At 34.9% G+C, this 15,897-nt stretch overlaps 1 protein-coding gene across 3 annotated transcripts; it reads left to right on the plus strand.

Annotated features, from left to right (window-relative positions):
* Positions 1 to 584: 584 nt before the first annotated feature.
* Positions 585 to 13,556, plus strand: LOC137239165 (ethanolaminephosphotransferase 1). 3 transcript variants are annotated; one of them, XM_067764161.1, is made up of 6 exons: positions 585 to 1,416; positions 1,480 to 1,548; positions 6,643 to 7,253; positions 7,337 to 7,517; positions 12,647 to 12,981; positions 13,316 to 13,556. In XM_067764161.1, the coding sequence occupies exons 1-5, from the start codon at positions 1,345 to 1,347 to the stop codon at positions 12,944 to 12,946; spliced, it is 1,233 nt and encodes a 410-aa protein (XP_067620262.1). In that variant the 5' UTR covers positions 585 to 1,344; the 3' UTR covers positions 12,947 to 12,981; positions 13,316 to 13,556. The 3 variants fall into 3 exon arrangements, with proteins under 3 accessions (XP_067620262.1, XP_067620261.1, XP_067620263.1); XM_067764160.1 differs by having other exon boundaries at positions 586 to 1,416; positions 12,647 to 13,556; XM_067764162.1 differs by lacking the exons at positions 585 to 1,416; positions 1,480 to 1,548 and adding an exon at positions 6,095 to 6,435 and having other exon boundaries at positions 12,647 to 13,556.
* The last annotated feature ends 2,341 nt before the right edge of the window (positions 13,557 to 15,897 follow it).

The following is a 15,897-nucleotide window of genomic DNA, read 5'->3' on the forward strand; positions in this document are numbered from 1 at the left end:
GACCTTAGCGGCACCAATAATCGATTGCATTGATTCTCATAAGGTTGGTCGAATCAGCTGTTAAAAGGTTACCGATACGGTTACCGATAAAGCACCAATGTCTCCAGCTTTATGCGCAGAAATTTCAGAGGTGTATTTAAAGTTTTTCGCTTAGCAGTCCATATAAAGTTGAAGCGTAAATGTATATAGAAGTAAAAAAAACAGCTATTATAGAATACATACTATATTACATATATGTAATACTCCTATATTGCTACAAAAGGGTAGGAACATTTCCAAACATCAGAGTGCCGATGTATTGCTGTTTAAACGTTTTCGTTTTTGTATTCAACAATCGAATGTACCTAAATTTATATTTTTTCTTGTCACACTTATGCTGCTACAATCACAAAAATTTTATAGGCTGTTTTGTTTTGATTTCGAATTCGAAAGACATTGCGAGCATTTTCTATTAGCAATATGGGAGTATTACATATATGCTATATTAGCTAAATATTTTTGGGCATTACTACAAACATCTTTTGGGAGTTACCTGTAATACCCTGGTACCTCCAAAATCTGTTTACGAAAAATTGATTTTGCTATGGCGGGCCGTCATCGCAGTCATACGTCATATCTTTTTGTAAAGAAATTGTTGAACAATTTGTGGTGGGGTGTATTACGTACGCATTTTTTCTAATTAATAATATGAATTAAGTTGTGAATAAATGTACTTTAGCTGAATGCAAATACAACAAAACCGAAACTTGTGTATGATGCAGTGAAATCAAATAGGACAAAGTGAAGAAATGGTTTGATTTTGCTAAGTGAAAAATAATAACTTCCTCCATCCCTTGTGCTTGATTGGTTTTGGATTTTCGATTGGTTACGTTGCGTATGTGAGGGTTGTGCTTTGTTGCGCTACCCCCTGTTGTTGTAGCAGTGAAATTAAATGGGGTTACACTGAACTGACAGCCCTTGGTCGCGCTACCCCCTAATACATACCTGTCTGCCATTTACATATCCATGGAACTATTCAACGCATCTTTATGAGCTGCTTGATTACACCCAGCCGCCAATTTTGTGTGGACAACGCAAGCCTGTAAAAGCAATAACATTATACATACATCGATACAAGGGTCGTGATGCTGTCCCGATATACCTAAATTGCATTTAATTTAATTTACATACTTAATTTTTGACAAGTCAGCAAGCAAGCAAAAAAAAAAAATCATTGAAAAAAAGTTCTAAACTCTTCCATAGCGAATAAACATCAAAGAAACTTGTTTTTGCAAACTCTTCCAATTCTCTGCTCATTGACGGCATCTTTTGAGCATAAACTGTTAAAAGCCTTATATAGCAAAAATGGCGCTGCAACAAGTGATGGATTATAAATATCTAACTAAGGAGCAACTTAATGGTTTTGATAATTACAAGGTAAGTACATAAATAATATAGCTTAGGAAGCATTGATGTAACAATTGCTTATACATTTTACAGTACAGTGCTCGTGATACATCACCGCTGAGCGTTTACGTTATGCATCCATTCTGGAATTGGGTTGTCAAGGTGAAGAAATTAATATACAATCGAGCTCCTATATAAAGAAACTAAGTTATGTGTCCTACAATGTATCTGACTCATTTTGTGCATTGGTTTTGTTTACACACATATATATACTACATATGGCTATATGTATACTAGCAGACCCGGCAAATGTTGTTCTGCCCTAAATTTGGCCTATCTGCATACATTTTAATAAGATTTTTCGGTCTAACTCTGCCCTACCCCTCTACACTTTTTCCTAATCTTTTTATTCACTCCTCCCTCCGTCTTTTTCGCTTCATCTCCATCTTCGGCTCATTCTATCTCTTTCTCAGTCTCCTTCTCTCTTTTCTCTTCTCTCAAGTTTTTCTCCTCCTTCATCTCTTATTGCCAGGCCCCGAGGGTGGTATGTATTTTGTTCCAGTCCCACTCCGAGTCTCAGTCTCAGTCCCAGTCCTAGTCCTAATGTCAGTACCAGTCCGTCTCTGGTATACCTCCAGGAAAAAAAGCATCGTAAATACTAATATAGGCAAATTTATAGACGAAATTTCAGGCAAATCGAATAGGACGTATGTAAATAGGTATGTGGGTATTATTAATTGTCTTTATTTCAGCTTCGCATGCATATTTATCAGTTTTGTCAGGTTGATGCGACTAAATCGAATATCACAATGAACTTTAGAGCTCTCAGCAACAGCTTTCATTTGATATCCATAATACACACACATTCTAGGGATATCCGGGTCCATGATTTGGCCTATATCTCGAGACCCTAGTCACTCAGCTGTGTAAAACTTACTCTGTACTAAAGCATACATCAACAGCTTCAATTTGATACCCATAATGTAAAAACACATTATAGGTGTATCCGGGTCCATGTTTTGGGCTATATCTCGAGACCCTAGTCACCCAGGGGTATGAAAATTATCCTGTACTATAGCACTCATATTATCAATCTCCTGGATTCATTCACGTTAAGAAATTTTGGTAATTTGCAGCCACCTTTGGAGAACAGTAGGTAGGTGAAACTTCCCAAGAGCCAGTCAGACAAATCTATCCATAAGGTACCATACCCTAAACCTCGAAGGGTTAGTAATGTTTCTACCGATATCTTGAAAATAATAGGGTGTATTCATACTGCCACCATAGAATTAATAAACAAGGCCTTCGGGAGTTACCACGGCAGTGTTCTTGTATTTCGGGAATGTTGGGTTCCATACAATAACAATATTAACCTATACTCCGGCTTCACTGTCCAATTACTTTGAACTATTAAATTTAAGCTACGCAAGTGTAAATTTCTCTATTAAAAGTCCAAAAAAACGAAGTTTTATTTTTTCACCCAGTTTCATTATAGAAATGAGATTCAAAGACATCTATGGCGGTCATAATTGCTTCTTTAAGTATTCTATGATCATAATCTCACCAGTTGGCTATTTTGGGGTATCATAAAATATCGAAATATGCAAATTTTGGTTTGCAGGCTCGAAAATTATTATTTTTTTGGGTATGCGTAGTAGAACTTTTTTCGTGAGCCCAAATCCTACCGAAAAATCGATGGCGCGATATCGGTAAACTTTCGTCCATACAAATCCACCCAGTTTAATATACATATATATTATATCGAGCCCTTCCCGCAATTTAAGTGTAACCAACAAAAATACAGATATTAGTTTTTTGCTGAAAACCGATAGTTTTGCATGATTTGAATCATCTCACAAATTTTTATAATAGAGAATAGTACCGTTATCAAGCTGAATCAAAAAGAAATTTTAGTGTAAGTGAATTTTGAGGTTTGTTTACTTTTTTTGTGACCAAAAATTGCTACTTACCTCAAAAGTGCGCTGTGGTATCTTACAGTACTGTTTATTTTCACTTTTATCGTGTATATTTATGTTGTTCGCAAAAGCACTTGTTGCAGCTATACTGTATATGCATGATTTAAGCAACCATTTGGCAAAAAGAAAAAAATATGGCTGAAAATGAAAATATATATATTTAGTTTGATACAAATCATTTCTGCTTAAGTTCGTGAAATCTAATAAAATTGTTTGATTATTTTAATATGGAGCTTTTACAAAATAAGGTTAATTATTTTATATTATCTTTAAAATAAAATAACAAAACTGTGTTTTTATACCAATGAACGATCAAGAAATAACTCACTGGTGCCATATAGCAATACTGAGTCTGAAAAGACATATTCTGGGGAATTAGAAAACGAGATATGCGTTGTAAATTAACACTTTTTGGGCTTAGGCAACAAGATACGACAAAGAGATATTGTCTTCTATCGTGCATGACGCGGAAATGCGTTCAAAGGAGAACATCTGATATCCTTAAAAAAATAGTGGAGCTATGCATATTTCATTACCTATAACGAATAGCGTTTTAAAGTTTGTCAGCAGTTTTTACTGAAAACACTTAATATTTCCCAAAACACGTTTATATGTGTTAGAAAAAAACATAACTCTTCAAATACCTCTTGCCTGACCAAAAAAAGACCTCTCCATATTAAGTCTGACGAAATAAATGTGGCTCTTTTGAAATCATTCATTGAAAACCTACCAGCAGTTCCTTCCCATTATTGTAGGAACAAAAGTACCAAGTTATATCTTCCACAGTACTTTCGAAACGTGCCAACTTTGTATAGGTGTTACACGCAGCACTTGATAAATACAAATCAGTAGCAAGCTAAGTTATCCCTAAGAGTTTTTCGTACCATTTTCAAAAATGAATACCATATAGGCTTCCATTTGCCAAAAAAGGACAATTGCATTATTTGTGAAAAGTATAAGAATTCGGACAGAGAAGCACAAAACCGTTTACAACAAACTGAGGAACATAAAATGAACATACGGGACAGAGATAATTCAAAAGAAATTTTCTTAGAGGACCAAAGAAAAAACAAAGCGAATGGGACGTATATCTGCGCCAGCTTCAACCTTCGGAAAGTATTGAATACACCACACGGAAAAATCGTAAACCTTTTCAAGAAAATATGCTTTTTATAATGAAAGCGTTTACGAAAACGGCACAAGAAATGGTTATTGCTTTTATACGATGAATCGGATGGAAAACGTCGATGTAGCGAAATTTCCAGTGCAATTTTCCAATACTTAAATATCGTGGATGAAAGGGGGACTCATTCTGATATAAGTCTATATTGTGATAGTTGTGTTGGGCAGAACATATGCAAGCAATGATAATATATTTCTTAGAGAAGGCTGCTAACATAAAACACATTAAATTAACTTACCCGTTGCCTGGGCATACCATGATGTCCGTGGACTCCATACATAGCCCTATTGAGTCTTTTATTCGCGATAGAAATGTTTGGGCTCCAAGTGAATGGTATACAATTATTTCGAACGCAAGAACTATACCAGAAAATTATACATGCATTTCAATTCATATTTCGGATTTTAAAGATTGCAAAACCTTTTCTCAAGCTTTTCTTCCAGCTAAATATCATTTACGTCTTTGCGTTGCGCTATCTTCGAAAAAATTCTCCATTGGTTAAACTACACTATGGCTATTTTGACGATAGCGAAAAAAAGGTATACGATCTCAGTACAATTGTGCGGTCAAGACGAAATTCTCTCATACTTAGTAAGGGTCCTGTTACCTTGTATGATCACTTCTTACACATTTCATCTTCAAAATATAGCGACCTAAAAGCTCTTTGGGAAAAGAATATCATACCAAAACAAAACAATTTCACTATGAATATATTAGCTTATCCCATACTGGAAAGATAATAGATACATTGCCTGAGACAGACGAAGATGACTGTATTTGTTTACAACAATATTGTTTAATATATTGTGTTCAAATATGGTATGGTATAAATTTCCTTTAATTTCAAATGTATGTATGTACTAAAAAATTACAATAAATACGCTTTTAATGTGCCCCTATGTAATCTGAAAAATATAATTGAATAACTTAAAATTTAAGGTAACCAACAAAATAGTGTTTGGAAAGTGAGCCAACATGACACCAAAAAAAAACGTAAGTACAGATAATAGGACTTTCGGTACAGTGTGGTCAAAAATCGAAGTCTTAATTGTAGGCTCAAGAAATATTTTATACACATACCAAATTTCATGATAGTAGCTATTTTTTGTTAGAAGATAATTACAAAAAATCTTCTACTGTAAAATTTACTTTTTGTTGGTTACACTTTAATTGCGGGAAGGGCTCGATATATACAAAAGCATGTATGTCGAATCATAAAATGCTGTTGTTGTAGCAGTGCTTAGCCCCATCCAATATGCGCGACCGATCACTGCTACAACAACAACAACAGGCGCAACCGATCACAAATTGTCACCCCCAGCGGGTTAGGGGGTCAGAATTACCGCGGTAGGTATGCCTGTCGTAAGAGGCGATTAAAATACCAGATTCAAGGGGCTATGTAGCGTAACCCTTCAGGTTGCCAGCGCAATATATAGATTCTCCAAACCCAATTGTCAACCTCACCTATCACTAACAGACGAGGCTCTGGCGCGCCCAAGCTCCTCATGGAACTTGGGGGTGGGGAGGGAGGGATGGCCTGAAGGTTTAATATGGCCAGATAAATCGTTCCCGGGATGGTCGAGCTAGCACCTTAATGATGCTGTGTAACCGGAGCGTACCGGATCTGTATCCGACAAAGGACCATCACATCGATAATAATCCCCAAAGCCTTCGGGAGTAACCTTATCGCTACAACAACAACAACATCACAAATTGTCAATATCCTTTAACGAGAGTCAAGGATGCTTGCAGTTTCAACAGGGTCGGACCATAGTGAGAGGGGTATTGAGGCGTTGCTTGCACATTGCAATTGAAGATATGGTTGGTGTCATGTGGGGACACATTGCCAGCAGGACATACATTTTGAATGTCGTGGTTGATTCTGGATAGGTAAGAGTTTGACCTGTTACAGTGCCCAGATCGAAGTTGAGCTAGAGTAACGGGCGTCTCCCTAGGGAGAGTGAGTTTCTCTTCTGCGAGTTTTGGGTATTTTTCTTTAAGACCTGGAGAGGTCATTTCAGTATAACACCCCCTCCCCCCTTTTTACACCAAAATGCTTACTGCAAAAGCAAAATAATTAATTGTTTTTCATTTCAGTTTTTTCCACGTTGGCTGGCACCAAATGTTATGACCTTTCTTGGCTTCCTTTGTACGGTGATAAATTTCCTGCTATTATCCTATTATGATTGGAATTTTTATGCGAGTTCAGGTCTACCAAATACTACCCCCATACCGTCGTGGGTATGGTTTTGTTGTGCAATAAATATATTCTTAGCTTATACATTGGATGGAATTGATGGCAAACAAGCGCGCCGTATAGGCCTAGCTGGGCCATTAGGCGAACTCTTCGATCATGGCTTGGACTCATATACAGCCGTATTAATACCAACATGCTTGTATAGCATATTTGGTCGTAGTCCTGTATACTCAGTGGCACCCATACGCATGTATTATGTGTGCTGGGTGGTGTTTTTTAATTTTTATGTTTCACATTGGGAAAAATATAATACCGGTGTATTGTATTTACCATGGGGTTACGATTTGAGCATGTGGGGTTCAACTGGAATGTACTTACTGACATGGTATTATGGTTTTGAGTTTTGGCAGCGCACATTACCGTTTGGAATCACTTTGGGCCAAATGATGGAGTTTGTTTTACATGTTAGCGCAATGGCAAATACACCAATGGTGATAGTTAATGTGTACAAGTGAGTAAAAAGAGTACGTGTATATAGAAGTCTCTTAGGGTTTGTTGTTTTTACCTGAAACCATTTTTGTTTTTTACTTTTAGTTCTTATGTGCAACGTACTGGAAAAATGCGTTCACTCAGTGAAGCAATACGCCCAATATGGCCACTATTGTCATTCATCATAATAATGCTATTGTGGCCTTACATATCGCCAAATGATATAATCGAAAAAGATCCACGCATAATGTTTATGTTGAGTGGTACAATTAGCTCAAATGTTAGCGTAAGTATTTTGAGTGCATACGATTAGCAAAAATTGCAAGTCCTTGTTACCCTACAGGTGCCTTGAAATCTTAAGCAAAATTTATTATTGTTTGATTTGGACTTTTTTGCATTTGGAGGGCTCTTCTCCAAAAAAATCCGAGTTTTTCGGCAGCCACTATCGATTTAATCGATGGTAGCGCCTAGCGACTTGTTTTATATCCTACTTAAGTCAACTGGAAAATCGGTAGTCTCAACCGAAAAAAAAATAAAAAATTATTTTAGCGCTGCTCGTCCATACATGGATTTATTCCTCAGCCTATTTGTCCGTGGGGTCATCAAAACACGTTTTTTTTGCAATAACTGTCATTTAGAGAAATGCATTGCAATGAAATTCAACACAATACGTCTTCCGACCGCGACAATACTCCTGTAAAAAATAAATATTATTTCAAAATGAAATATAATTCTGTAATAATTTAATATTTTACGAAATATTTCCGTCATTTATAAGGCTACACTGCTAAAATTTTATATGATCAACTTCGTAAGGTTGACTTAAAAACTGTATTGGACTATCTCGAAAAAAGCGCTCGAATCTTTTGAAAATCTTTGCATCCACTTATAAAACGGTTGAAGATGTTGTGATATTATTTCTAACCATCTTTCCTTTGGTCCGTCCGTCCGTCTGTCAGTTAACACGATAACTTGAGTAAATATTGAGATATCTTCACCAAATTTAGTACACGAGCTTATCTGGACCCAGAATAGATTGGTATTGAAAATGAGCGAAATCGGATGATAACCACGCCCACTTTTTACCCATAAAATTTTGAAAAACAAAAAACCACGCCCACTTTTATATAAAAGATTTTTAAAAGGGTCGTGGACGAATAAAATAAGCTATATCTTTGCAAAAGAGCTTTGTATCAATAGAGTTTTACTTTCTAAATTGAATTATAACATTAAATTGGAAAATACAAAAATTTTTGAAAATGGGTGTGGAACCGCCCCGTTTAGGACTAAGAAAAATTAACATATAGTAATGAAATTGTGTACACATATTTTTCTTATAGCAGAAAATATGTCTAGTAAAAATGGACGGGATCAGTTAAAGACCACGGCAACTTAGATATAAAACAAGTTTAAAAGGGTCGTAGACTAGAATAATAAGCTATAACTTAGCAAAAAATAGTTCTGAATCAATGATATTTCACTTATCAAGTGCCACGTGTTATGTAGAAAAGTAATTTATCTGAAATGAAATGTACAATTGAAGCTAACTTTTTGAAGAAGTGATTTTTTGCAACAGGCAAAGAAATTTTTCTTCAATTTATTATTTGAATTTTTATAATAATGAAGAAAATTTCCATGCACATTGGAAAGGGTTTTCTTTTTAAGAAAAATGTTATTGTTTTGAGAGTAAATTCTTAGTGCGTAAAATTATTCCCATTTTGGGAAAAAAATTGTTTGAGTGTAGAATTGATATCTGTGTCACAGATTTATAGAGCTTCGATGACTTTTGGGGGGAACTTTCCCCCAGTACCACCGCGTGGATCGCCACTGAGTATATACTATCGGTATGTAGTTAATGCTTGTGCTACATTTTTATTATATTTATTCCTATCATTCTACTGATAATAGTGATGGCTGCTTAGTTGGCGCAGCTCAGGTGATACGTATGATACACACACATATCCACACATATTTAAATGAATGTAAAAGATGTGTATGCCGCATATTTCAGGACCGGGTTTGTCGATTCCAGTAATTGGCATCAAATACTTTAAATTGGGTTATGACGCGGCGGTTTTGAGTCATTGAAAATGCCGGTCAATAATTAGGCGATACCCTCATTCTAATTTGTATCCTGGGTCCTCGTAAGAGAATATATCAGGTACAAGTTTGAGTATTATAGCTATATTAGGTTTTAAATATACTTGATTATGGGTATGGTTTATATTTATAAAAATAAATAGTATGTTCGGCTTCATGATACCCCTTCTCTTAAGTAAACTCGCTTCCTTAGTTCTGTGCATCACTAATATTTTGTTTATAAGCATATCAGTAAATATTTACTCAAAAATAGTGCTTATTGCATGCATTACACTATTTTTATAAGCACACAAACTAGCACAGTTTCATGCCCAATTGTTATTCATTATTAAATAATCCCCAACGTTATTAAATAATATACGGTATTTTGTTGTTGTTGTTGTTGTTGTAGCGATAAGGTTGCTCCCGAAGGCTTTGGGGAGTGTTATCGATGTGATGGTCCTTTGCCGGATACAGATCCGGTACGCTCTGGTACCACAGCACCATTAAGGTGCTAGACCGACCATCTCGGGAACGGTTTATGTGACCACATTAAACCTTCAGGCCATCCCCTCCCTCCTCATGGAACTTGGGGTCGCCAGAGCCTCGTCTGTTAGTGAAACAGGATTCGCCGCGGTTAGGTGAGGTTGACATTTGCGTACGGAGAAGCTGAATAGCTAGTTATTAAATAATATACGGTATTTTGTTGTTGTTGTTGTTGTTGTAGCGATAAGGTTGCTCCCGAAGGCTTTGGGGAGTGTTATCGATGTGATGGTCCTTTGCCGGATACAGATCCGGTACGCTCTGGTACCACAGCACCATTAAGGTGCTAGACCGACCATCTCGGGAACGGTTTATGTGGCCACATTAAACCTTCAGGCCATCCCCTCCCTCCTCATGGAACTTGGGGTCGCCAGAGCCTCGTCTGTTAGTGAAACAGGATTCGCCGCGGTTAGGTCAGGTTGACATTTGCGTATGGAGAAGCTGAATATTGCGCTGGCAACCTGAAGGGTCGCCTCTTACGACAGGCATACCTACCGCGGGTATATTCTGCCCCCTAACCCGCTGGGGGAAATATATATATACGGTATTTCGGTAGCTTTTGTACGCGGAGAGGATTTCTTTTAATATTATTTTGTTGAATTTGTTAAATAATTTGCACCCAGGATGAAAGCTCATTAAATAAAATTCCATGCTACGGAACATATTTGTATGTCCGAGGTTGAAATATATCGATTGACATATTGCTTACGATAAATATGTAGTTCTTCAGCGACCTATTGATTCCTATAGAACATAATTTGCAAAAACTGGCTCGAGGTCCGGTGTATTAAAAACCCAAAGTTTTTAGTTTTTTCCCGATATATTTCAACCTCCTTCGGAGATCGTCTTCAGGGGCTACAATATTTTACAATAGTATCTTTAATAAATATATTGAGCAAATAGAAATAACATACATATATAAACATACATATATGAGTTCATATGTAATTTTTTATTCGCAACCACTTAACCATGAATTTTGAACTAAGCTTCCAGTTTTCTACGTCGACTTTGTAATTTAGTCTCTTATTTGATGGTGTATTAGTAATATGTAGCATTTCCAATGTGTACCTTTTATTAAAATTGTTTTCGCTCTGTAATATGGTCACAGCTTCAAAATCTGGACGGTGGCCGCTCTCCGCACAGTGGGCCGCTAGTGCCGTTTTTTGTGTATTACCAGTTGTTCTACATTTTATGTCTGATCGATGTCCTGCTTTTCTTGTTTTAAGTTTGTTTTTTGTTGTACCTATATATATCTTATCACATTATTGTTTTCATCACCAGCACACAGGATATTGTATATAATGTTATTTTTGTCCAAGGTTGCCACTTTACTTTTCATGTTGTTAAAGAACATGTTAGTAGTGTAGGACGGTTTATGTGCTATTTTGGTGTTTTCTTTATCATATATATCCGAGTATTTTATTCTTTCGGATAAGCCTGGAATGTATATCATTCATTTAAATGTTGCAGTTTTTTCAATGTATTCTTGACTTTTTCTTTGATGATATGCGTTTATCATGCTTTGTATTAATCTGTGTGGGAAATCGTAAATTTTTGGGATTCGTGTTATCCGCTTTTTGTTTTCAGGGTGGAACATTTTATCGCTAGTGTCTAATGTTTTTTAATGTAGCGCAAGGGTACTTATTAACTAAGCGGTACAATTTAACTGTTAATGCGATTTTGATTTCATTATCTGCCAACGCACTACACTCCACAATCAAACCTTGGCACTATCATCTTTAGCTGTTTGGTTCTATTCCCAAAAAATTACCCAAGTCGTTGCTGACTATTGCTGTGTGCAATATGCAGTAGCTTAGTAAATGATTATGCGTAATTTTGTTGAGTGTACACTGTTTATGTGTTTACTATTCAAATATTTATTGTAAGTATCAACATTAACAGCAAATATACTGCTTTATCAAGACCAGTGCTACAATTATATTTACACTACCAGCATAAATTTTAAGTATATTTCAAATGCTTCTTCAATTCTTATTAATAATCACATTAAACATACACAATTTCAATAGTATCCAGAATTACCACCACTTATTTATTATGTATAGTCTGAAATGCCCATTTATATATTCTATATTTCTACATCTTGATGGTGTCTTGTCTAAGATTAGATTTTTTCTACTTCTATGACTCACTTGCGCGTGCACCAATAAGATTTGACACATATATTCTGCGTAAAATCAATGCTGGCAACTAGGGCTGGAACTATCCCCATATTCGAATATCCGGATTTCCATACGGATATCCGTTTACACGGATAAAATCCGGACGGCATGGATATCCGGTTAATATTCGTTTGTGAAACTATCCGGATAGCCGGATTTATGAAGATCCGGTTAATAACCGTATTTTTGGATGACACTGTTCTTATTTTTACTTGTTTGTAAAATTGTAGCTTTTTAATTTTTGACGTTAATTTAATAATCTACAAACATATTTTATGATAATTTTTCGATGTTTGCTTCGTTCAATTCTGATATGCAGATATTCAGCTTTTATATTCCAGTATCTGGACATACGGATATCCGGATTTTCCGTTTACGTATCCGGTTAGCCGAACAGCGGATATCCGGATTTCCCATTTATGAATCCGGATCTCCGGATAGCCTAACTTTTTGCTTAGTTATCCGGTTATTCGAATATCCGGTTTATCCGGATAGTTGAAAAATCCGGATGCAGTTCACATCCCTGGCAACCCGCTATAATTACTTATAATTACCTATCTATTAAAAATTTTATCATTTTGTATTATCTCTTTTTTCTCCCAAATAGTGTCGTTTAATTGTGGCGCAAATGTCCAATACACGCTGTGAATGCTTTCACTATATGACACCAATATTTTTGATCTTCATTGGAATCGGCTTATGTATACCACCGTTGGAGCGTGTAATACTCTATGTACTATTTATTATAACAACATTAACACATTGGCATTATGGCACAAATGTTGTGAATGAAATGTGTGAACATTTTAATCGCATCTGCTTTAGTGTGAATATGCGACAAGCCTCCGCGGCAGAAGCAAAGCAAAATGAACAAGCACGCTTGCTCGACATGGAAAAGACGGATTAAGAAGGGAAAATGTAAACAAATTAGGAAAGATACATGTAAATGAAATATAAGCTGTATACTTATATAACGTCTACTTACTTGGACATCGTCATAAATCAGAAGCAATAAAGTTTCAGCTCTCCTTTTGTATAAACTTTACAACTGTGATCAGTTGCAGAGCATCGCTTAAATAAAGCGCGACTACATTTTGACTTCTGCCAGCTTATTTGGATTGATATCCTTAAAGCTATTGTTATTTATCGCTGGCTTTTGATTACGCTGCCCAAGTGAGCAATCGATGTGTATGTGTAACAGCAATCAGGCAAATACCCAATTTAAGGAGGCTGGTAATCTTATTGTAATTTAATTTATGTTTTTTAATGCTGATAGGGGTACTCAGAATTGGTATAGATAGTGCAACTTGCGGAAATACCTTTTAGTAAATTATGAAACAACGTGCTATTTATGTTAAATTAAAGGAATAAATATGTAAGTACAATATATGTACATATGTATGCTTCTTAACACTCTAAGCACTGGAAGTTAAAAGCTGTGCCCAACCTCAGTTCCCTATCCTTCCCACTCTAACTGTGTATTGTCATTAACATATGCTCTGAAATTACTCTTGATTGTTAACATTAAAAAACCAATACAAAGTTCTTGTTCATTGAGAGTAAAATTAAAATTATTTGAATATCGCTCATTATCATTACAATATTCCAATAACTGCGAGTAATTTTTGTTGTTATATCGGCCTACTGATTTTAAGATCGCGGGTTCGAATCGAGCTCAAGGCCTAACAATAATTTTTTATCATTATTATTGTTATGATAAATTTTTTCTTAATTGAAAAAATTTTTAAATTAGAATAGAAGAAAGAAAAAATTTTAGACAACTGCCAAGCTCGTTGTATAGATCCATTTCGGGAACTGCTAAATTCCTTCATCGGCAACGTTTAGGCGCCGCTGCTATAGCCATTCAGCCACCACAGCGGTTTTTTGTTTGTCTTCATTAATCCTACTTCTATTCTGGTTCGTGCCAATTGATATTCACACCACTGCGACATCTGTTGCAGAATAGCTGTGAAAATTGGACTTGTTTGTTGGCAATGCTGCCATAGTGTCAGCATCGTGTCGAGTAATGTTTGCAAAATTTCTGTTATATTATTTTTCTTTATTGATTCAAAAGTAAAAAAAGGAATAAATAGTTTTTGCAAGTCTTCATGAAAATTTCAAAACTTTTATTTAGAATTTTTGGAGTACAAAAAATGGAAGTTTGCAATGATTTTTGAAAAAAACTTGTTTCCTGAAGGGTGTTTCAGATTTTTCTACATATAAAAAATTTAGTTTTAAACACTTTGTACGGAACAAACAACTGGCAACACTATGGACATATTCGTATATGTGTGGTTCTTAGGGACCGGTGAGTTCAACATACTCCTTGTATGAAAGAAAATTATAAACACTATTAAAAATTTGTAAAATAAATGCGAATTTCGAGTGACTTGAAGCTTGTACTTTGCTAGCTTAAAACGAATTAGATAACAAAACTATAAACTAAAAATATTTCTTAAAATTCTAAATACTAATTTTTAAAATTACATGAAGATTTTTATAGCCCATTTCTGATTTTTCTGAATATATTATGTTTTTTATTATTTATGTTTTTAATATGTTTTTATATTTTTAATATGTTTTTATATTTTTTTCTTTTTATGTTATTTTTATTTTTCGTAATACAATTCATTTGAGTTTCTGTCTAAACCAAGGAAAAAAAGAAAACTCAACAAAGCTTACAATAATTTTGCTGCTGTTTTTACCCGCAGATGTACATATATTGTTTAAAAATTACTGTATATTATATAATATAGCCATTTAAGCATTTACTTATAAATATTTAATTTCTTGTATTCAAAATAATTTTGGTGCTAAAAATCGCAGACTGTAGCAGCAGTAGATTAAAATTTTTAGGCTGTCCGTATTTGTCCGGAAAATTCAGTATGAAAATTTAACCAAATTTTTTTTGCTGTTTCTCTTCATTTTACTTCATTCTGGACGGGTAAAAAAAGTATTTTTTTCCGAAAAAATAGCTACTTCTAAATTTTTATTTAAAACATAAACTTAATTAATTCTATGCAGTATAATTTTATGTAAACGTCAAAAGCGGCAAGGTTAAACTGAGCTCAGTTTGAAATGCAGCTTAAACTAAAAACCTGGGCCTTATGTTAAACAGAAAATTTATTGACATTGCATATTAAATTTTAGTATCAAAAATTCATACTAAATTTTGAAGTAACCCTTGTATGTGAAACTAACTTGAGCCATCTAAAATCGATCGTAGTTGAGCAGAAAGTTGCAAGCCGAACGACGAATGAGCGGCTCCGTGCATATCACATAAGATTTAGACTAACATAATTGTAATTGAAAGGCTTAGTTACTGTAGTGGCTACTTAAACTTTTCAAAGTCGCTTTCACATCCAGGTCCCCAAAGGAAACTGTCGCCAATAGTGAAGATATTTTGACAAACATCCCTAGGTGTAGCAAAACAAATCTAAGTATTATATTTAATGTGCTACTTTTTGAGTATTAGTACTTTTTTTAAGTAAAAAAAGAATGAAATGCATTTCAATATTTCTCAGCGAAATCGATCCATACACATACATACATACAGCATACATCACATTTTAAGGTAGTATTAAGCTCATAGTATTTATTTTATGTACTATTATTTATTTGACAGTCAATAAATTAATTAATTAATGTAAATTATGATGTTATTTAACGTTTTACCTAAAACAGTTTGCACCTCTGTGTTTTTTTGTATACAAATATTAATCAAATCCTATTGTCGTATAAATTTAATAATTACGCAATTCAAAAGCTGTCCTATTCAATCTATGTACTATGATGTTACACCTGTTTAATAATTACGCAATTCAAAAGCTGTCCTATTCAATCTATGTACTATGATGT

The sequence above is a fragment of the Eurosta solidaginis genome, chromosome 2 (genome assembly GCF_040869045.1).
Source record: "Eurosta solidaginis isolate ZX-2024a chromosome 2, ASM4086904v1, whole genome shotgun sequence".
NCBI lineage: Eukaryota > Metazoa > Arthropoda > Insecta > Diptera > Tephritidae > Eurosta > Eurosta solidaginis.

Bases quoted from the DNA above. Each gene is read 5' to 3' on its own strand.
- LOC137239165 (XM_067764161.1), top strand. From the start codon at position 1,345: ATGGCGCTGCAACAAGTGATGGATTATAAATATCTAACTAAGGAGCAA. The intron at 1,417-1,479 runs GTAAGTACATAA...TACATTTTACAG, and splicing joins ATGGTTTTGATAATTACAAG to TACAGTGCTCGTGATACATC. The intron at 7,254-7,336 runs GTGAGTAAAAAG...TTTTACTTTTAG, and splicing joins GTGATAGTTAATGTGTACAA to TTCTTATGTGCAACGTACTG.